We start from the raw sequence: 22524 nt of genomic DNA, 5'->3' as shown, positions 1-22524 counted from the left end.
AAGTTTGTGTATATTTCGTAGATACTCTGCCACAAGGAGCCACACTCCTGCGATGGATCAGTGCCCAGCTGCACTCGCATCACTTTGTGGCGGAGCTGAAGGAGCCTTCAGATGTATTCCGCAATGGACGTGTCCTGTGTGCCCTCATTAGTCGGTAAGTATTGGACGAAATGAGATAAAGCTCTCTGGTTATACCCAGTATTGCCTTCTAGCTATCGCCCTGATCTCATAGACTTGGCGGCCACCAAAGAAATGAATCCCCTGGAGTGCAACGAACTGGCCTTTGCCGTTCTGGACCGGGAGCTGCACATCAATCGCATCATGACCGCCAAGCAGTCGCTGGATCTCACGGACGTTGAGTCGCGGGTGTGGCTGGCCTACCTGGACCAGATCTGCGAGCTGTTCCGCGGCGAGATCCCCCACATCAAGCATCCCAAAATGGACTTCAGTGACCTGCGCCAGAAGTACAGGATCAACCATACCCACGCCCAGCCGGACTTCTCAAAGCTGCTGGCCACGAAACCGAAGGCCAAGTCGCCCATGCAGGATGCGATGGACATACCGACTACTGTGCAGCGGCGCTCTGTGCTGGAGGAGGAGCGAGCCAAGCGGCAGCGTCGCCACGAGCAGTTGATGCAGAGCGGTGGTGTGGCCGCGGGAGCAGGAGCCGGAGGCGTTGCTGCCAGCGGAGGAGGAACAGGAGCGGGAAGCAGCTTGCAGCCGGGTGTGTTGAAGATAACCATCGTACATCGTAGTCTGGCAGATAGATGAATCTCGGAGTGAGTGGCGGAGAAGCGCCCGATCGCGTGAAATTGTAAAGTGGCAATAAAATCTCAACTTGGCTGCTCCACGCTAGACCTTGCTTTCCAATTAAATGTTCAAATTAAAGTGGCAGCTAAGTGAATATTAGAGTTTAAAGTGGCTTGATAGGGAAACCTATCCTCACTCCGGAGAAGAAGTTACTGCCTGTACGATGGGTTTGTTGGAGAATGCGAATTGATTGTCTTCTTTTCTCGCTTCAGGTCAGAACGATACTCCTCGTCGCTCGAAGAAACGCCGACAGACCGACAAGACCGCCAATATTGTGAGTAGATGCTGGCATTATGTTATATCTTGGATTGAATCCATAAACCAAGTTCAGAAGGCTGAAGAGTGATCCATTCCATGTTGCACCCCTTCAGCCGTTTGCACTGGTTTCGTTATATCTACATTCGAATTGTATTTCTTTCATTGCCATAAACTTGTTAAATTCGTTATAAATCAATCTATCATGTACATATATACACACGAAATTAATTAATTGTTAACCACACAAAGTAAATCTCAAGAAATCGCAGTATCATATGAAACCCAATCAAATCAATCGAACAACTCTGCTCCCAAGGTTCAGCTCCTGCTGAGAACAGCTCTCTGTCATGAACTCAGTAACGCCATTAGCGCATACGAATCCATCAATGAGGTCAGTTCGTTCAGTGTCCACTTGTCGTCCCTCCAGTGTTGTCCTCCAGTGTGGTCCTCATTGTACTGAATCATACACCCCTAGTCCTAACGTAGTCCATTCTAGCAGTAGTCCATAGAAAGTAGTCATTCCTTCGTGTCTGTCCCAAAACAAATCACGCCCCCAAAGAGGAAAACTAGACCCTCCACCCAGACTCCCCCACCCCAAATCTCCAATGTGTGTTTCACTATCCTAATCTGCTGCGCAGGAGGAGCGCCAGCAGCGTCTGCAGGAGATCGAGGAGAATCGCCAGGAGCGGATGAGCAAGAGGCGCCAGCAGCGCTACCACCAGACCCAGAACTTCTACAAGAGCTTGCAGCTCCTGCAGGCGGGCAAGCTACTCCGCGAGGGCGGCCTTGGCGAGGGGGGCGTGGCCGAAGACGGCACCCCCTTCGAGGACTACTCGATATTCCTCTACCGGCAGCAGGCTCCGATTTTCAACGATCGTGTCAAGGATCTGGAGCGGAAGCTTCTGTTTCCCGTAAGCGATGGGAGAGCCTTAGGTTCTCCTGCTCCTGCACGCGGCGTTATCTTCGTTGTTGTTCTTGTCTTGGTCCTGCCAGAGGACGTTGTTGCTCCTAACCCACGACTAATGCTGATGTCTTGCCCCTAAAATAAATATAAGAATGATTGCTAACTGAAGAAAAGATCTGCCCGAGTCTTAGGTTTAAGTTCTAAAATATAGATGTTTAAGATCTGCCAGATACTAAAATGCAGAAGCCAAGTTTCAAGCTCGTTTCCACCTAACCCGCCTAATGGGACTCTACCTATATTAAGCTTTATGTTGTTTGCCTTTTGAGTTGATCGTTTATGTTGTTGCGGAGTTTGAAAAGTAAAATATTTACGAAAATCTATAAATTTTGATTTCTTCATCCCGCCACCTTGCCACCCGATCTCCGATTTTATTTTAAATGCCCCCCAAAAAAACACACCAACACCAAACCATCGACAACAAATGACCAACAACCGCACCTCAGGATCGCGAACGTGGCGACATACCCTCAGCCATGCCCCGTACGGCCGATGAGCAGTTCAGTGATCGCATCCGGAACATGGAGCAGCGGATGACGGGACGCGGCGGCCACGGGAGCGACAAGAAGCCCAAGGATCTGATGCGGGCCATTGGCAAGATCGACTCAAATGACTGGAATGTGCGCGAAATCGAGAAGAAAATCGAACTCTCCAAGAAGACGGAGATCCACGGGCCCAAGGGCCGCGAGAAGGTGCCCAAGTGGAGCAAGGAGCAGTTCCAGGCGCGGCAGCACAAGATGTCCAAGCCGCAGCGCCAGGACTCCCGGGAGGCCGAAAAGTTCAAGGACATCGATCAGACGATTCGGAATCTCGACAAGCAGCTGAAGGAGGGCCACAACCTGGATGTGGGCGAGCGCGGTCGCAACAAGGTGGCCTCCATCGCGGGCCAGTTCGGCAAGAAGGAGGAGGCCAATTCGGACGAGAAGAACGCCAGCAGCAATGCCACCACCAACACCAACACAGTCATACCCAAATCTGTGAGTAATTTTGTGTTCATCCTTCCACCTTCCTGTTTTTATGATTATCCTTTTGTGTTGTGGATTCTTTTTAATGGTTTGCCCTTTATTGCTTTGCGTTTTATTTATGGTTTCTATGCCTATTTTTTTGGTGGCTTCCTGTGGTTGCAGCCACGACTGTGGTTGCTTTGCTGCTAGTGCTCTAGTTGTTGTTGTTAGCGTGCTTCCAGGATCTCAACATCCTCACATCCACACAAACATCTAGTCATCAGACCACTCATTCATAAAACTCATTGCAATGCCAAGCAAATGTTAACTGTTCTGCCCCAACCCATTGCCATTAGATCCTTCTAATATGTTCTCTTTCTGGACGCATCGCAGAGTTCCAAGGTGGCGCTGGCCTTCAAGAAGCAGGCCGCCTCCGAAAAGTGCCGCTTCTGCAAGCAAACCGTTTACCTGATGGAGAAGACCACCGTGGAGGGGCTGGTCCTGCACCGCAATTGCCTTAAGTGCCACCACTGCCACACCAACCTGCGCCTGGGCGGCTACGCCTTCGATCGGGACGATCCCCAGGGGCGCTTCTACTGCACCCAGCACTTCCGGTTGCCGCCCAAGCCGCTGCCCCAACGCACCAACAAGGGCAGGGTAAGTCGAGGTAGTTTTCCCAGCTGGAAATCCAATACTAATCCAATCCTAATCTTAGAAATCCGCCGGGGCTCAACCTGCCTCACCTGTTGCTCCAGCCACACCCCAGGCTGCCGCTGCTGCCCTCGCCGACGAACCTATGGACACCACTCCGCCCAGGGACACGGTGGATCTGCTGGAAACGTCCAGGGCCTCCGCTGCAGCCGCCTCCGCCGATGCCATGTCCGACGACGAGGCCAATGTCATTGACGAGCACGAGTGGTCGGGACGCAACTTCCTGCCCGAGTCCAACAACGATTCCCAGTCGGAGCTGTCCAGCTCAGACGAATCAGACACGGAGTCGGACTCGGAGATGTATGAGGAGGCGGACGACTCGCCATTCGGAGTCCAGACCCTGCAACTTGCCTCCGACTGGATTGGAAAGCAGTATGCCGAGGACAGCGACGATTCGGACGATTTCTACGACTCCAGCGAAGGTATTGCGGGTGAGTGGCCACCCACCCAGGAGGTTTTTAAAACTGACAAGCTTACTAACCGATGTCGCGTTATTTTCCAGATGATGGCAAGGACGACACCGAGGGCGAGGAGTTCAAGAAAGCCCGGGAACTGCGCCGCGAGGAGGTGCGCCTTCAGCCTCTGCCCGCCAACCTGCCCACGGACACGGAAACGGAGGTGAGTTTTTGCATCGTTCGCTGTCTCTTGGTGACGGGGAGACTAACCTTCTCAATATTTTCATTTATTTTCCCCGACTCTCTCATATTTTGAATCTCATATCATGGTGTTGGTTTCATTTATTTCCCCTTTTCATGTAACTCCCCAATAGAAGCTAAAACTAAGTGTAGACAATAAAGAAAACCTGGCCGATAGAGGCTCCCTCAAGTCGGCCAACTCCTTCGAGTCGGCTCGCAGCCAGCCTGCCACGCCCCTCACTCCGACGCCCACTCGTGTGGAGATGGAGCAGCTGGAGCGCAATGCTCCACGAAAGTTTAGTAGCGAGATCGAGGCCATCAGTGAGAAGCTCTACCATATGAACAATATGGTCAAGATGAACAAGGATCTGGAGGTGCTGGCCAAGGAGAATCTGGTCAAGAGCGATATCCTGCGCAAGCTTACCCTCAAGGAGAAGTGGCTGGCAGAGAATGCCGCCATAGCAGCGGCTCAGAAATCCCCAAGTGTTGTGGCAGCTCCCACTAGTGTAGCTCCTCCGCTTCAGCCCAAGTCCAAGTTCGATGAAAAGTACGAAAAGGTGGTGAGTCCACCGCCGCAATCGGTGGCAGAGCCCAAACCCAAGCCGGTGATAGACTTCAACTTGGATGAACTGAAGCCCCGCAAGCCCAACTTTGAGGAGCGACCCAAGGAGCAGCTACCCAAGCCGCCTAGTCTCAAGAATTCCAAGGAAAACAAAGCCAATGTGAGCCGCTCCAACAGCCTGAAGAGCAACGCCAGCTCTGGAAGTCCCAAAGTGAAAAAGGCACCTATTCCCGTCGAGAATAAAATGCAAATCGAGGGGATCCTAAGTACCATGAAGAAGCTGCAGCGGCAGCACAGCAGCGATCAGGACGAGGACATGGACGTGGACATGGAAGCGGATGTGGACATGCAACCCAACAAACAACTGAACACCAAACTGAAAGAGATCCAAGCCAGCAGCTTTGCCGGCACAATGGATCACATCAAGTCCCAGCTCACCATGCCCACGGTGAGTGCTCAGGCCGCCCCAACGGTGGACCTGTCCAAGTACTTTCCCAACCAGAAGCAGGAGAAGAGCGCCTCCAGCAACACTAACAAAAACCAAAAAACCCTAAAGGATGTGGATCTGGCCAAGTACTTTCCCAGCAGCCCGGCACCACAGCGAAGAACCGTCGAGACAGTGGCCGATAGACTGAAGAAGTCACAGACTGAGGCCTCCCTGGCCAAGTCCAAACCCCAAGAAGAGGCTCCGAAGGTCTCAGAGACGAGTAAGCCTAAGCCCCTAGAGGAAAACAAGCCCAAACAACCAGAGAAGAAGGTGGAAAACCCCAAGAAGGAGCCTGCTGGAAAGGTGGACTCGAAGCCAGTGCCGCCCAAGCGACAGGCGTCATTGCAAACATTCAGCCTACGGGATCATCAGATGGATGGAGCCCTGGACTTGACCAAGAAAAAGAATCCAGTGAAGGTAACCACGATTGTCAAAAAAGTGCCAGCCAAGTCAGGAAGTGCCACCACGGTGACCAAGACCACATCCACTGCTACTGGAAAAGGGAAAACCATCAAGATCATCAAGAAAATTGTCCCTAAAGGTACCAAAGCCAAGAAGCAGGCCGCTGCCGAGGCGGAAGCTGCCGCAAAAGCTCCTGAAGAAGTACCTCCACCTGGCACTCCTCCGCCGCCAAAAGATGAAACAGAGTGCATCCTGGACGAAATCCTGGGAGACGGAGCTACACGATCCCCCAGATCCGAGTATCAGCGTTTGTTTCAGGACGAAAAGTCTCCCAGCGATCTATCCGATAATATTGATCGTATACTGGAGGAGACTGGCTTGGATTTGGAACTGGGACTGCCACGTCGCAGTAGCAAGAAGCTGGTGAAAACCAAGTCCCTGGGAGAGGGAGACTTCGAACTGAAGTCATCCAAGCCAAGGCTGACCGGAGTACAGAACATTCTCAAACGCTTCGAGTCGATGAGCTCGGTGAATTCTCAGAACTCGCAAAACAGCGACGAGCAGGCGGCCTTCAAGTTGCGTCGCATGGAGTCCACCACCAGCAACCTGAGCAGCCTGACCCGTTCCAGGGAATCACTTGTTTCTGCCAGTGACTCGATGAGTGATCTGGAGAAGACCATGGACTACCTGCGCAACGAATGGCGCAACGAGGCCACTAACTTTCTGCAAAAGAAACGCGACAAGTTCTATGCCCAAAAGGAGGAGGAGGAGAAGAAGGAGGCGGAAGCCAGAAGCAAGCCGGATCCCCTAAGAGACCTACCAGTCCAATGCCGCGACTCCAAGCTGGCCAAGTTCTTTGGAATGGGCGGTTCCCGAAAGTCCCCCGAAAAGCGAAAGTCTCCCATTAAGAAAAAGAAATCTCCCACCAAGACCACGAAAGTGGTCACCAAGGTTAACAATTCCCTGGAGGAGCTGGCCAAGATTAGCAATGCCCGGCAGGCCAAGCAGGCGCAAAATAAATCCACCAAAGCCATGGAGAAGGAATCCAAACCAAAACCGAAACCGAAACCTGAAGTACTAAAGCCAGCCACTCCAGTTCCCGATGATTTCGAGGTGTTGGACTTGATAGAGAAAGCCACCGAGGCCAAGGAGCTGGAACGCTCCAAAACCAAGAGTCCTGCTGTTGAGGAAGCCGTCAAAGAAATTGCCGAAGAAGCTAAGCCGGAGGAACTACCTACTTTGGAGGAATTACCTTCTCCAGTCGTAGAGGACATTCGAAACTTGCCCAAAACAGGATGCGATAAGTCCTCCCTGAACAGTTCTCGTCGTGGTTCCCAATCCAGTTTGGTCATGTCCCGGCGCCAGTCGGAGATCTCTCTGAATGAGAAACTCAATCAGGAGGCGCTGGTGGCCCTGCAGAACCTGGAAAAGGAACGCGAAGCCGAGCAGGTAGATGAGTTGTTCCAGAACATGGTGGATGAAATGGAGCATGAGCAAGACCACCATTCAGATCCTATTGCCGTGGCAGAACCTCTGGAAGACGACATCGATGCCGATTCCTTGTGCACCACCATCAGCAAGAGCCCCAGTGCCCAGCCCGTGACTGTGGTGAAGAGAGGCAGCTCCGAGGACCAGAGCATTGAGAAGCTCTTTGGAAACTTTTCCGATGAAATGCTGGTGAACGTGGAGTTCGATTCCAATGATGAAGTGGTGGAAATCACGCCAAGAGCTGCTCTAGTGAACAGCAACTCAGAAGATCGGGACTATCTCGGCAAGTTGGAGTCTCTGGAGAGAGACGAGGATACTTTCCAGCCACCTGCTGGTCTTGGCAAATTCCAACAGGACCACAGCCAAGATGAGGTAGATGGCCTGCACTTTCCATCGCGTCCTCAACGCAGACCCAAGAGCAGCTCCTCTTCCAGCGAGCCATCTCTTCCCAAGGCCCCACAGAGGCTGCGTAAAAAACTGGCCAAGCTTGATCCAGAGGATATGGCTCCATCGGTTCAGGATCTTTTGAATCAGGTTTACACAAAGAATGTGCAGCCCCAGGAGCTGGAGGTTGTACCCATCGAGGATGCTAAGACATTAAAGTTTCCTCGTTTAGTGGTGGAAGATGAAGCTGTGGTGGATGTAGTGGACCATCCTGCAGAGAAAGTCAAGGAAAATGGTCTTCAAAAGGAAAATGGTCTGCCTCCAACTCCTGAAGAGCCTCAAATTACCATTGTTTCTACCCCTAAAAGCGAGAATTCCTCTGGCAGCAGCTTGGTGGATTCCGTTCCCAAGATCCTAACTCCACCAAAGGTCCGCAGCAAGGAGAACTCCTTGGACTGGGATATGGAGAAGATGCCGGCCTCGCCCATGCCTCGAAGGAAACTACCTCAGCCCGTGGTCAGCAAGGAGAGTTCTTTGGAATGGGATATGGAGAAGCTACCCAACAGCCCCATGCCGCCCAGGCGGAACAAAATGCGACCCGTTTCTCCGAGCTCCAACTCCGTGCAGCTCCTCAACAACCTATCCTCCGACGACGAGGCCACCACCCAGCGACGCCTGATCGAGGATTTCGAGAGGGAACGTCGCCAGGCTCTGATCAAGCGGGATGAAAACTTCGAGGCCACAGCGGCGGAGCAGAGACGTAGGGATTCCCTTCAGAGTAGCAGCAACTCTAGCAACTCCAAGCGGAGTCTGCCTCCGCCCACGCCGCCCATGTTGCCTTCCGTTTCCCGACGGGGAACCACCCAGGATACAAAGCCGCGTCACGAGGGAACGCCGCCCATGTTCAAGAAACTGGATGTGGATGGCAGTGCCAGTGCGACCCCATGGGACTCCACCGCTGGCTCGACGCGGCGCAGCTCCTTTGCATTTATAGAGTTACAGGACAACAAGCCGGTGATCGTTCCCATGCCCAAGAAGCTAAAGTTGCCCAAAGTGGAGGCTCCCAAATTTGTGCCGGAACCAGTGGCCGCCGATGAGCCAGTCCCGGAGGTATTCCAGGGGCGATCCTGGCCCAAGTCTCAGGCGGAGATGGATGGCGAGGCCGATCTGGATGACGAAGATCCTGCCGAGAAACTGAAGAAACAGTTGCCGGAATATGCTCGCTCGGACTCGCCGCCTTCGGCAGCCTTCAAGAATCGCCAATGGCCGGATGGAAAAACAGTTTTCGAGCAGAGAGCCGAGTCCATGGAAGAGGAGGACATCCTGGGCGGTCTGCTGGCCTCCAAGCGAAGGGGATCCAACAGGATAAGGGACAAGCCCCGCTCGCAATCGCCGCCACCTTTCAAGCCTTTGGTAAATAGCTCCCGGCAAAGCTCCAAGTCGTATGGGGACCTCAAGAAGGGACCCTCCTTGCAATCTCTCTCCGCCCAATCCAGTCAGGACACGGATACCCTATCCACCACCACAACAGTGGCAACCACGCGACCTGTGAGTTACACCGCCACCTTCGATGACCCCATGGATGCCAGTACGAAGGCCTTGTTGGATCGTGGAAAGCGACTGCATAACCGCAAGAGGGACTTTGTGAACGAGAGAGTCGTGGAGCGGAATCCCTATATGAGGGAGGTCCTACGAAGCACAGATCGTCGGGATTACGACGACGTGGATGAGGACTTGACCAGTTACCGGCCCAGAAGCTATGGCAGCTCCACACTTAGTCGCTTCCCCAGCACTACTACCAGGAAGAGCAATGCCTACGACTACCTCAGTCCAAGTAGCGATTACTTGACCAGGAGATCCGCAGGATACACCAGCATACCAGCCATCGGAGGGAGCAGCAGCTACTATCCGTCTTCGGCCACCACGACGCGCAGCTCCCACCTGAGCGATCTGTTCCGGCGTCGCAGTCCCGCCACCGGATCCAGCTACGGATCCTCCAAAGATTCGTGCGTTATCTCCTAATAAATGTTAGACCCCTGCCCCAAGAACCTCTCACCAAAGCAGCCTCTCTTTTCGTTTATATTTCCATTTGAAACCCCGGTTTGTTGTGGCCACAGACGACGCCTCAACTACTACCTCTACTGAGAGCCAACCAGAATCAGACTCAGAACCAGAACCAGAAGAAACCAATCACCCACAAAAGACCCCTCAACCGAACCCTTATAGACATTTAGGTACCCCCGATGATAAACAAATAATCACCCAAAACCAAGAACAAAATCAACCAAGCTAGCCCGCCCGCCTGTCTGCTCTTGATGTGCCAAGCCAAGCCAAGTCAGATCCCTCCAAACGCCACCAAGATCCATGAAAAGTAATGCACCTGGGTACGATCTACGAAGGTAAATTCAAGTAAAGCCCAAGTACACGAAATGTTGCGCTAACCAGCCCGAAACAAAAGCCGAAAGTTTGTAGTCTCTAAAAACCATAGTATACAGTGTTGTGTCGTCCTGTTGTCAGCCGCCAATTAAGGTCTAACACCACCCAGCTAATCCCGACCAGCAATCGTTAATGTCCTTGACCAGCGTTGTGTTCTCTATTGTTCTCGTTATCCTTCTGGATCGTACCTAAAGGCATGATGATGCGTTGCGATTCGCTACTGCTGCTCTTGTTGCTGATTAACCCACTACTACCCATGACTAATTTAAGCCAGCATGTACTGTACATACAGCCAACATCTTGCCAGTAACTTAGAAACCTCAAAGGCTCAAAAGTTATTGGCAACAGCCTCCGCAGTGCGTGGGTGAGGAATCTGTAGAATCGGACTGATATCTATGGCGTTTCTCCCTTCTTTTATTTTGCTTCCGTTTAACGTTTTGTTTAGTTAATCTTTTTAAGATTCTATCCAGACTAAATCAATCTAATATCTAACTATTTTTGTAAAACTTTCAGGTCCAAACCGAATCCGAGAGCACCTCACCAGACGAGGTGGAGCTCAACTCTGCCACTGAGATATCCACCGACTCCGAGTTCGACAACGATGAGATTATACGCCAGGCGCCCAAAATCTTCATCGATGACACCCATCTAAAGAAGCCCACTAAAGTCCAAGTAAGATTCGCAATACACCAACCAAGATTAATAATTAAATATGTAATTTCTCTTCCAGATCAAGTCCACCATGATCGGACAGAATGCTGCTGCTGCCGCTGGACTCCATCAGAAGCAATTGGCAGCCCGGGAGAAGGGTGGCAGTTATTTGCAAAAGTACCAACCACAGCCGCCACTGCCACAGTTTAAGCCACTGGTGCAGGTGGATCCCACGCTGCTCATTGGCACCCAGCGAGCTCCTCTCCAGAACCCCCGGCCAGGTGACTACTTGCTGAACAAGACGGCCAGCACCGAGGGCATCGCCTCCAAAAAGAGTCTGGAGCTGAAGAAGCGCTACCTGCTGGGTGAACCGGCGAACGGGAACAAGATTCAGAAGTCGGGCTCTACTTCGGTGTTGGACTCGCGGATTCGCAGCTTCCAGTCCAACATCTCGGAGTGTCAAAAGCTATTGAATCCCAGCAGCGACATCAGTGCCGGCATGCGCAGTTTCCTGGATCGGACCAAGTTGGGTGAGGGCCAGAGTCAGAGCCAGTCCAATGAACTGATGCGCTCCGCCACCAGCAATGTGATCAACGATCTGCGCGTGGAACTCCGGATACAGAAGGCACCCTCTAGCCACTCCACGGACAACGAGAAGGAGAACGTGTTTGTGAACTGCAAGAACGAGCTCAACAAGGGGATGGAGTACACCGACGCGGTGAATGCCACTCTGCTGGATCAGCTGAGCAAAACCAAGAGCAACTCCCCGACCACGCCGACGAACAACAAGACGACGGTGATCGAGGTGATTGATTTGGTGACGCCCGAAAAGCAACCGATCATCGATCTGACGGTTGTGGACACTCCCAAGAAGCTGGACGACCCCATGGAAGTGGACGACCGTCTGACGCCGGATAGCAACAAGATAACTGATCTCCAGCAAAATGAGGTGAAGGAAGAGCCCAAGCCCGATGTGTCGCGGGATGTGAAGGAGTGCATACCGGACATTTTGGGGCACATCAAGGATGGTGCGGTGGTCAAGGAACAGGACAGCGAGGAGCAGCTGAGCTTGCTGTGTCAGTCCGATGAAGAGAAGCGAGACTCGCCCGAAAAAGAGGTGGCAGAACAGGAGCCGGATAGTGTTCAGATCCAGGTCCCCAATATTCCCTGGAGCAAGCCAAAGCCCGAGGCTATGTCCACCACTGGTAGCAGTGGCTCCAGCTGCACCACCACTGATTCGTCGAGCATCGAGGACATACAACACTATATCCTGGAGTCCACGACTAGTCCGGATACTCAAACGGCTGGTGGAAAGCACAATGTGCCGCGGCTGGAGGTCCACGACACCAGTGGCACCCTCATGCAGGTGGACAGCCTGATGATTGTGAATGGAAAGTACATAGGCGATCCGGAGGATGTCAAGTACTTGGACATGCCAGCCGATGTGATCGTACCTGCTACTCCAGCGCTGAAAACAAGCGAGCTGGAGCTCGAGGATGAAACAGAACCAGTGACGGCCACTCCGGAGCCAGCGGATTGCACCGTGATAGAGGCTGAGCGCCAGGTGGAGGTGCGACCGCCTCCTCTGCCCGAGATGGGACCCCCCAAGCTCAAGTTCGACAGCAAGAACGAGAACAAAATCGAGAGCTTGAAGAACCTGCCCCTGATCGTGGAACGCAACGTGGAGCACAGCCAAGCAGTGAAGCCCATAACTTTGAATTTGAGCAGCGTGGCCAGGACGCCGGACACACCGACCACGCCCACAGCTCACGACAGTGACAAAACGCCCACAGGCGAGGTACTATCCCGAGGATCGGACTCGGAAACAGAAGCCACCGGCACGGGTCAGGTGCTCACGGAAACGGAACTATCCGACTGGACGGCCGATGATTGCATCTCCGAGAACTTTGTGGACATGGAATTCGTGCTGAACTCCAACAAGGGAACCATGAAGCGGCGCAAGGAGCGACGACGCAGTGGAGTCAACGCAAAGCTGCCCAGTGGCAACGAAGTGATCCACGAAGTAGCCAGACAAGCTCCAGTGGTGGACATGGATGGAATTTTCAATGCCATTGATATAGATGACATTGAGTTCATGGACACGGGGTCGGAGGGTTCCTGTGCGGAGGCCTACTCGGCCACGAACACGGCTCTGCTCAAGAACCGTGGCTATATGGAGTACATCGAGACAGAGCCCAAGAAGACGCCGCTCAGAACAGCTGCTCCTACAGTCAGCTATGCGGGTAACCTGCCAGCTCTGGTGACCAAGCGGGATGAGAAACTGGGCATCGATTATATTGAGCAGGGTGCCTACATCATGCACGACGACGCCAAGACCCCAGTGAACGAGGTGCCTCCCGCGATGACCCAGTCTTTGACAGACTCCAGCACACTGAACGACCTAGACGATGACAGCATGGCGGGTATGGGCTTGTCGCAAACGCAGCAAACCACGACCGAAGAGAGCGAAGCTTTGACTGTGGTCACCAGTCCACTGGACACCTCCTCGCCCAGGGTACTGGATCAGTTCGCCTCGATGTTGGCGGCGGGTAAGCAGGATTCCCAGACGCCCAGCAGCTCGGAGCAGCAACCAAAGACCTCCAGCGCTGTGACAACCAGCAGCAGTGGAGCCCCGAACTCGACACCCGGCAATGCCTCTAAGGAGGCTGGCCCGCCGGAGGATCCGGATCTGCAGATCCAGTTCGAGTACGTAAGGGCGCTGCAGCAGCGCATCTCGCAGATTAGTACCCAGCGCCGGAAGAGCTCCAAGGGCGAGGCCAATGCACCTGTGATAGAAGCTATGGAGGAACAGTCCAAGCCAAAGGAGGAGTCCCTGCCACCCTCAATGCGCCCGCGCAGCAGCAGCAGCTCCAGCAAGGTACCTGAGATACCCACCCTCAGCAGCAAGCTAGAGGAGATTACCAAAGAGCGCACCAAGCAGAAGGATCTCATCCACGATCTGGTCATGGACAAGTTGCAGTCGAAGAAGGCCCTGAATGCGGAGAAGCGTCTCCATCGCAGCCGTCAGAGGAGCCTCCTGACCAGCGGCTATGCTAGTGGCTCTAGTCTGAGTCCCACACCCAAACTGGCAGCGGCCTCCAGTCCCCAGGATTCCAATTGCTCCAGCCAGGCGCACTACCACGCCTCCACGGCCGAGGAGCCCAGACCAAAGCCGGCGGAGAGGGTGCTCCAAAAGTCCGCCACGTCCACCTATGTGTCGCCCTATCGCACTGTTCAGGCTCCCACCCGGAGTGCGGATCTCTACAAGCCGCGTCCTTTCAGCGAACACATCGACGGAAGTCTCCTGGACGGCTACAAGCTGGGCAAGACCTCGTCGTTCAATGGAGGAAAGTTGGGCGACTTTGCCACCCCCATTGCTCCTGTCAGAGTGAATCGTGGCGGCGGTGGAGGAGGCAATGGTGGCAGCACCATACAGGACATTGGAAATATTTCCGCCTCGACGGAGAACCTTAGAAGCGAAGCGAGAGCCCGTGCTCGTCTTAAGTCCAACACGGAGCTCGGCCTGAGTCCGGAGGAGAAGATGCAGCTTCTCCGCACCCGACTGCACTACGATCACAATCGCGGTCTCAAGTCCAAGCAGCTGGAGGAGATGCCCGGACAGGGCGAGCTCGCAGCTCGGGCACGCAAAATGAGCGCCTCCAAAAGCGTTAACGATCTGGCCTACTTGGTGGGTCACCAGCAGCAGCAGCAGCAACTGGACATGGATGCGGTGCTCAAGGCGAAGGCGGCGGACTTTATATCGGATCCGAACTTGGCGGCCAGCGGGCAGGAGAAGGCGGCGAAAACAAAGTCCGGAAGGAGGCAAAAGGACCCGGAGCGACGCAAGAGTCTCATACAATCGTTGTCCAGCTTTTTCCAGAAGGGAACCAGTACCACCAGTACCAGTGCCAAGGATCAGAGCATCCCAGCCGTTGGGGGTCACTCTGAGCCATCAGAGCGTCCCGGCACCAGCAGCAGTGGCACGCCCACCATCTCAGAGGGGGCGGGCGGAAGTGGCGGCGGAGGAGGTGGCGTCTTCAGCCGATTCCGCATCTCACCCAAGTCCAAGGAGAAGTCCAAGGTGAGTGTTAATCTGTGTAACTCCCATGTGGTTATGGTTGGTGTTAGTGTGACTGTGTGATACGCCACACCTCATAATTAGGGATAAGTCCAGGAGCAGCTCACATCCGGTGTTTTGTGTCAATATGTGTCTCATGAAATTTACAAATCTTTCCACCATTTGCAGTCTTGCTTTGATCTGAGGAGTTTCGGTTTTGGTGTAAGAAATATTTTAACTATTCTAAAACCCCATTCAAAAAATGCACTAAAGCTTAGTAATATTATTTGGCATGAACCTCCTTACTTTTCTAACCAAAATTAAATCATTTAATCCATCTAACTGGGCTTTGTCTGTTTGGCTTTCTTTGTGATTAACAAGTTCCGAAAACGATTTATTTTAATTTGGTTTCATTTATTTTATTTCCATTTTCTTTTACCCCAATTCCAGCTAAAGTTATTTAAGTCCTAAATTTAAGTTGCCTGCTGTATTATTTTATTATTTTCCACTTTGCCTCTTTCTTGATTAACATTTATGTTTAGTTTTATTTAATAACTTAAGGCAGCTATGATCCAAGGTTTTTTGGGGAGTGATATTATGTTGTGTGTCTTACACTTTAAGATTTTTGGTTTAAGACTATGTTATGTAGTTTTTAAGTTCAATGTGATGGATTCCCTTGCATGGTTGGTTTCCCAGGATTACCTTGGTTCGGTGGTTATCGGTTTGCCCTTTGAACTCTAAGGGTTTCTTTATTATTTGGACACCCACGCACGTTATATGTACAAAATATATATTATTTGGTAAATAACACTTCGTTTTTGATTGAGACTAGCTGTTTACCTTCTTGATATATCTTTTCCTTCATCGTTTGACACTGCTAAACCCAATACACACATACCATTAACCCGATATATATTCTGATACCTCAAAACACCATGCCACACCAGGACAAGGATATGCTCAGCAATGCCACATCTGCAACGGTCGCAGGTGCCACATCACAGACCAAACACTCGCAAGAACATCTGAACAACAGTCGATACCGAAAGCAAACGAACACTGCGAAAAACTCGAAACCCGAATCGTTCTCATCGTCCAGCCCGCAGCTCTACATACACAAGCCCCACCACCATCACCACAACCACCACCACCTGGCCGCAGCGAACTCCAGTGCCCTGGATGATCAGACACCGCCGCCCATACCGCCGCTGCCACTGAACTACCAGAGATCCGACGGTTTGTTGATCATCTTTATTAACCCATTTCGATCGTCCTGTCCAGACTGACTTTTGTTTCGTCCAATTGGACATTGACTTTGAAGGATTATAATTAAAAAGGTTATCATTTTTCAGATGAGAGCTACGCTAACGAGACACGCGAGCATAAGAAGCAACGTGCCATATCGAAGGCTTCACGACAAGCTGAGCTCAAGCGACTGCGAATCGCTCAAGAAATCCAGCGGGAACAGGAGGAGATTGAGGTGCAGCTAAAGGATCTGGAGGCCCGAGGAGTCCTTATCGAGAAGGCCCTAAGGGGCGAGGCGCACAATATTGAAAAGTAAGTATGAAATCGGAGGATTAGAAACCAAACTAAGTTTCTTTTTTTTCAGCCTGGACACAAACAAGGACAACGATGAGAAGCTATTGAAGGAACTTTTGGAAATTTGGCGTAACATAACAGCGCTCAAGTAAGATGAGACTTTTAGGTTATGAGGATAATTACTATAATATTTTATTTAAATTAGAAAACGCGACGAAGAACTAGCTATACGCCAACAGGAACTACAACTGGAGTATCGGCATGCCCAGCTGAAAGAAGAGCTGAACCTGCGATTGTCTTGCAATAGTAAGTATTGGCTGAAGAATGTCCCCATTGTTCTATTATAACTTTCAATATCTTCCAGAACTGGACAAAAGCTCTGCCGATGTGGCCGCCGAGGGTGCCATACTCAATGAGATGCTGGAAATAGTCGCCAAACGAGCTGCCCTACGACCCACTGCCTCCCAATTGGACCTAACCTCAGCGGGAGCAGCATCAACCTCCACAGAGGCCGGCACTAGCATCAAGCTAACCGGCCAACCACAAGACCATGAAGAATCAAATGTAAGTTTCAGAAAAAATTATAAAAAAAAACTAGTCTAACTAATTTTCATTCCAGATTTGAAGAAAAAAAGTTCCCTGGGGTCTGCTGGTCCACGAAATTGTGCAAGGACTTTTGAGCCTAAATACTTAAGTTGGGGGAGAGGAGCAGCAGGAGAATGTACCAAAAATCAGCTGAATATTCAAATTAACAATTACTAAAACCCATGAGCTGTAAAGGAAACGAGCAAACAACTATTCAGAGTGATTAGGCGGCGCAGAGAACAAATTAAATATATTTAAGTAGTAGAGAGGCCTAACTAATGTTGGTGGAGCGCGCAAGTGAGAGGAAGAGAAACTAGATAACAGGCAGAGAAGAAATCAAAACCAAAAAACTAATTTTGCAATTCGAAAGTAAGGGTTACGACCGTTCTCGAGGAGAACATCTTTAGTTCTTTATTCAACCTACTCTTACGTTTAGTTAGTCGTTGCCACTAAAAATTGTCTGATCTTTGTATGTCCTATGCAATATGTTGTGTTTTATTTTTTGTAAATGTAATGAGTTGGTTTGAGTGTATTACGTGAATATGTGCAAAAGGCTTTGTGATCTGGAGCAACTGTAAATGGTGTATTTGAGTTTACTTAGGTTATTTGGCACTTAGATATTGTTTGTCGACGTCTGAGTATACCGTTGGAATGTATTATTATTTATTTGAAGAATCACACTCACGTTTAGCGAACATAGCACACCACACATCCATGTATGTAATATGTCATTTTATGCCCAACCAAATTGAAAGTGAACACAAAGAGATACACACAAATATTTTCTATATGCTAGAAAGCGTATATATTATGATATAAAGAGAAAAAGCAACCATTATACTTGTATACTAATGAAGTGAATAAAATTATTGTGTAACTTTTATTTATAACCTGCATATATGAACATATTTATCGAATTTATTATGTAAACTTTTCGATTTACTTTAAATTGAATAAAGATTTTATAAAACGTAAAACGATCTTTTTGAAGAAGGAAAGGAGACTTTGGGCCAAAATTTTGGGGCTAAAAATCTAGAATTGGGAAGAAAATTCTATAAAACAACAACGTACAAAGTACAATACTATAGTCGACGCAGTGTAAATCTTTTCCATTAGCATCAATTTATTTGAAGCATAGTTGTTCCATTTTGAATATGATCTTAAACGCTTTGTAAGGGAAATTTAAAAATATGACCGTTAAAAAGAATGCCATCTCTAGAGTGTTATCGATAACAATCCTTCAGTGTTGAAAAACGTATTACAACGTTTCTGCAAGCGCGAATTCCTCGGTGGTAAACAAAGTAGAAACTTGGGCAGATAAATAAAGGAATTTTTCTGATAATTTTGATAAGCATGGCGGACAAGAAGTCGTTGGGAGAAACCAAGAAATCAACGCAGACATCAGCGGCTTCAAAAAAGGCGGAAAAACTTCAAAAGAAGTCGGTTAAGGGGTCTCAAACCACTGGGCTGGGTGATGGAGAGGAAATGCCGGCAAAGTCCTCGGCGCAGCCCACTGCGTACAGCATGCGACCGGCTTTTGGAGAGATGTTTCCCCTGCCCATTGTAAAGAATATAATGAACAGCGTTATGGCCGAAAAACTGAGAGGTACGTAATTAAAGGTAGTTAAAAAACAATTGGTTACCTAGCAACTGTGTATTTCTAGAAAAAACCTATGACAAGGACGTGGCCAGTAAGTGGACCAGTGAAATAGCCGACGAGATCAACCAGCAGATTGCATCCAATCCTAAGGTCAAACGGTACAAGCATGTGGTCCAGGTGATGCTTGGCCAGGAGCTGGGAGCAGGAGCCACCTACAATTCGCGTTGCTGCTGGGACTGCGACTGCGACACCTCCATATCCGAGGTCTACAGCAACACCAGTTTGTTTTGTGTGTGTACTGTGTTTGGGACTTATCAGTATTAGAGTCCTGTTGCATCCAGAGGAACTGACTAGGCTAAGCATGCTAATATATTTATTTTGTTGACATTTGAACGGATGGAACACCGATTAGGCTAAGGACCAATCTCACCTCATTTTTTATTTTTTTCAAAATGGTAAGCAGTTTTTATACAAACTTATATTTACACCTTAGAGTAGATATATAACTCTGCTTATTTGTAGGCACCGGGAACCGAAAGGGAGCTTCACTTTCGATGCTTGACCTTCGTCGCGCCTCATTGGATGCGCACGTTCAGCGGATTCAGTATGCGGCCCGACATTACAGCGACGTCCAGGTCGCGATCAATGATGAAAAACATAAACGGATGGTTCACAGAGATCTGAATGGGCTTCGTTTGCGCGCCATAGTTGCCTGGCGAGTAGAAGGAAGTGTTTATTGCATTTTACATAAATACTCTTGCCACTGGAGACTACTGGCTGTTGCAGCAATAGGTGAGGCAGCAAAGATGTGCGTTGCGCCTCAATGCCTTCGTGGAGGTGTGCTGCAATGCAAGACACTTACGCTTCAGCTGATTGATGGGATGCGTTCGGATGGTGACGTCTATGGATTGCTCAATGTGCCGCACATAGACGCCCTTCTCATCAGTCATGGGTCGAAAATCGGCTCGATTTGGCTCAAAGACGTCACAGCTGTAAAACGAAAGTAAAAGTAAGAAGAAGTGTATGAAGATTCCCAGATTCAGCACTGCTTACATTCCCATCTGCAATAAAAAGCAAAAAAATACTCCAATCTCAATAAAAAGCACTGAAAATGAAGTTATTTGCAAATTTCAAAACTCACATTCTGCAGGTCATTGGTGAGAAACATGGTTCCGTGGAGCTTAAAGTCTGGAATGATGGCCTGAACCCATCGTGGCTTCAATTGCTTCCTCATAAGCCGGAGGGTGGGTCCCAGTTTCAAGGAGGCGGCAGCTCCAACAATGTCTGTTTGGTAGTCGGGCAGTAGTATCATTAGATTGTACTCTGGCGTGTCCAGCTCCAGTTCCAGCACACTCATTTTTAGGTGCTCGAAGTACTTGTAGTACAGCACGGCATTGTATACCTTGAAGGTGGTGTGCACCACCTGCTGATTGCCCAAGTAGAAGACATGGCTAATCACATCCGTGTTATAGTTAGACTTGCTCTCTGCCGCATCACTCACAAAATGCGGCTCGAAATCATTTGTGATTGGGGCGAATGCAGCGGGAACTGGCGGAGGAATATGCAGATGATGCGGTGGCACATGCGGATGTGGGCTAAACAGAGTCAAGAAGAGATTCGCGTCCAGATCCTTGTAGCCGGGAAGAGCGTGGCGCTTGTGTCGTGCCACTTTTGGTCGTCTGGATTGTGAAGTGTTCGCCACTGGCGGAGCTGAAATGGAAATTACTTGCCGGAGGGGAGATGGCTTTCTTTCTGCCACCTGACGAGCCATCATTGGCATAGCTGCTATTGTCCTTGCGCTGGGAAGGTAAAGAGGCTTTGGTGTGATCGGATTCGAGTGCTTGAGAGGTGCTTGGAGCTTGCTAATGGGCAGCTTGGAAACCCTAGCCTTCTGAATACGAAGCAGCGGTTCGGCATCCTCCTCAGCCACAAAAGCGGAAACTAACTCGGCTGCCTCATCATCGGCAGCAGGCTCAGCAGCCTCCTCTCCTGATGCGGCTGGCGCTTCTGTGGTGGCTTCCTCAGCCGGAGCTTCCGTTGTCGTTGTGGCAGGCTCCTCGGTAGTTGTCGTGGCTGGAGCTTCTGTAGTGGTTGGAGCCTCCGTTGTGGCTTCGGCCTCTTTCACTGTGGTGGTCTCTTCCATTTCCCCAGCCGTGGCATTACTGGCCATGGTGGTGTTCACCATCTCAGCTTCCCCCGTTAGATTGGCTGGCTTCGAGGATAGCATATCCACACTCAAATCGTAGCCATAAAACATGAGAACTGTCTCAAAGTCCTTCAGGACAGTGACATTGCCCTTGTTCAAACTTAGTCCTTTCAGGGGATTGTCGGAGCCAAAGAAGTAGGTCTAAAATCGGAAGTTTAGAATAAAAGTTTTTCAAAAATTAAAATAGTTTAAACTTCTAGTGTTTCTACAATATTTTCTAATCAATTTCTCTAACCAAAACGCACATTTTGTTTGCCAATTAAATAATCTATTCACTTGGACAATGGCTGATCACTTTTTTTGGGTGATTATTTGGCTTGAATGAGGTCGTCGAACTATTGAAACCCGATTAGAGATCGATGGGCAGTGGCCAGAGACACTGGCCTGGGGCAATTTGTTTGGCAGTACGCATGTTTTGTTTTAATTCTGTTCTTTATCAATGGCCACTTGGTTTTGGCCCTCCCACAGTTGCCCCCTCGGGCCCCCTTCCGGACGAGTGCTTAGCCAGGCATGTAAATGTGCGTTGGCATTTCATTTGGATGGGTTTCAAGTGGCCTTCCTCTCCGGGGGCTGTGGGTTAAGTTCAACGCCAACCACATCGGCCCATTTTGGGGGCTTAAAAAAGTGTAATACGTTTAACCGTTTTTTGCTGGTTTAAAAAATAAATAACTTATTTCATTCAAACCAATCTCACCCTCAAACGTCGATGAATGTCGCGATATCCCACTCGGATGACATCGCGGTTGTTGGGAAGTTGCAATACGTTTCTTAACTCTGCAGCACTATTTCCCGCAGATCCTTCGTACAGGGCAACCAGGACACTGACCAAAGCCGTTGGCGAGAAGGCGAAATTGTTTCGATTTAGAATAGAATGATAGTGGAGCAGACGGTGGGTGAGGTCGTTGGTCAAGTCTACCATCACCTCGGCGGGTGTGAGCTCCTTGGCGGCGAGCACCTGAGGCAGGTGATCCAGGGGTGTCAGCGATGGCGGTGGAGGAAAATGGGGATGCGGAAAACCGCTGGCTCGAAACTCTTCATGATCGATCTGGATGTAGTGACTCGCCACGCTCCGGATGTGGGCCAGCTGGAGGAGCAGCACCACTAGCACCAAGCGAGCCATGACAATGCAGCTGACCTTGCTCCCAGTTGATAGCATTTGATTGATACCCGCACTTAGCACTTAGCACTCAGTTTGTCGCGTTTGCGGCTTTTTAGCAAAAAAATTGGCAAGCTCTGTCCGCGTTCATAAATAGCAGTCTGTTCATTATTTTCCACAGTTTAAATTTTTTTTCCCCAATTCCGAATCAATTAGGTCTGGGTTCGCCCAAGGTGATGACTATTTTGAAAATTTGTCAACCGTCAAGCGGATCGCGTTTTCCATGCAATTCTACGTATTGGTGGATTGATTTTAAATATTTCAGTTCGAATAGTTTTACTGGGAGTTAGTTTTAAATTTCGAACTGATTCGCGTGATTGCTGCTGCCAAACTGAGCTCGAATCGGGCTCGGCTCTCTGCTAAAATACGAATTCTGATCGGGGGACCATGGGATCGGCTCATAAAACTCGGCCTTTTGGTTCGTTCGGAACTTTTTTTACAGCCATCGTCGTAGAAAGTATTTGGGCTTATAGACTAGGCTTATAAGCCCATTTCATCTATTAGACCTAACACGCTCGTTTTCAGAAAAATAATCAATAGAAGTGGTCTGGATTCAATTAAAATAGATGCATTAAATATCCCCGAAGGAGTGACTTCCCCAAATGATAGAATCTCTGATAATTAATATTACTAATTCTAATTCTCTCACCGT

At 50.0% G+C, this 22524-nt stretch overlaps 3 protein-coding genes across 13 annotated transcripts in view; 2 read left to right on the top strand and 1 right to left on the bottom strand.

The window, feature by feature from the left end:
* Positions 1-17887, top strand: part of Mical (Molecule interacting with CasL) — a 40103-nt gene extending 22216 nt beyond the window's left edge. Inside the window, exons 2-19 of one of the 10 annotated variants that reach the window (XM_043212013.2) lie at positions 22-154; positions 213-724; positions 1023-1084; positions 1707-1979; positions 2476-3006; positions 3367-3630; positions 3689-4115; positions 4187-4302; positions 4454-9652; positions 10592-10750; positions 10809-14810; positions 14976-15008; positions 15734-16022; positions 16139-16343; positions 16396-16473; positions 16531-16631; positions 16690-16889; positions 16945-17887. In XM_043212013.2, the coding sequence (XP_043067948.1) occupies positions 22-154; positions 213-724; positions 1023-1084; positions 1707-1979; positions 2476-3006; positions 3367-3630; positions 3689-4115; positions 4187-4302; positions 4454-9652; positions 10592-10750; positions 10809-14810; positions 14976-15008; positions 15734-16022; positions 16139-16343; positions 16396-16473; positions 16531-16631; positions 16690-16889; positions 16945-16950 (12590 nt within the window). In that variant the 3' untranslated portion in view covers positions 16951-17887. Of the gene's footprint in view, positions 1-21; positions 155-212; positions 725-1022; positions 1085-1706; positions 1980-2475; positions 3007-3366; positions 3631-3688; positions 4116-4186; positions 4303-4453; positions 9653-9759; positions 10042-10591; positions 10751-10808; positions 14811-14975; positions 15009-15236; positions 15688-15733; positions 16023-16138; positions 16344-16395; positions 16474-16530; positions 16632-16689; positions 16890-16944 lie in introns of those variants that run through there. The other 9 variants (XM_070280918.1, XM_070280917.1, XM_070280920.1 and 6 more) reach the window with 9 other exon arrangements.
* Positions 17888-18175: 288 nt separating this feature from the next.
* On the top strand, positions 18176-19626 carry LOC108129292 (dynein light chain Tctex-type protein 2B). The gene is made up of 3 exons (XM_017247252.3): positions 18176-18516; positions 18575-18965; positions 19033-19626. The coding sequence occupies exons 1-2, from the start codon at positions 18264-18266 to the stop codon at positions 18832-18834; spliced, it is 513 nt and encodes a 170-aa protein (XP_017102741.2). The 5' UTR covers positions 18176-18263; the 3' UTR covers positions 18835-18965; positions 19033-19626.
* Spn85F (Serpin 85F) lies at positions 19033-22182 on the bottom strand. Of its 2 annotated transcripts, XM_017247250.3 has the most exons (5): positions 21411-22182; positions 19652-20857; positions 19564-19571; positions 19373-19500; positions 19033-19222 (listed from the first exon to the last, which is right to left on the bottom strand). In XM_017247250.3, exons 1-5 carry the CDS (start codon positions 21870-21872, stop codon positions 19086-19088), a joined length of 1941 nt encoding a protein of 646 aa, XP_017102739.3. In that variant the 5' UTR covers positions 21873-22182; the 3' UTR covers positions 19033-19085. The 2 variants fall into 2 exon arrangements, with proteins under 2 accessions (XP_017102739.3, XP_070137772.1); XM_070281671.1 differs by lacking the exons at positions 19033-19222; positions 19373-19500; positions 19564-19571 and having other exon boundaries at positions 19580-19933; positions 20012-20857.
* Between the last annotated feature and the right edge of the window lie 342 nt (positions 22183-22524).

The sequence above is a fragment of the Drosophila bipectinata genome, chromosome 3R (genome assembly GCF_030179905.1).
Source record: "Drosophila bipectinata strain 14024-0381.07 chromosome 3R, DbipHiC1v2, whole genome shotgun sequence".
NCBI classification, from domain to species: domain Eukaryota; kingdom Metazoa; phylum Arthropoda; class Insecta; order Diptera; family Drosophilidae; genus Drosophila; species Drosophila bipectinata.
Note: the sequence above shows the minus strand (reverse complement) of the source record. Positions and strands in the feature narration are given on the sequence as shown.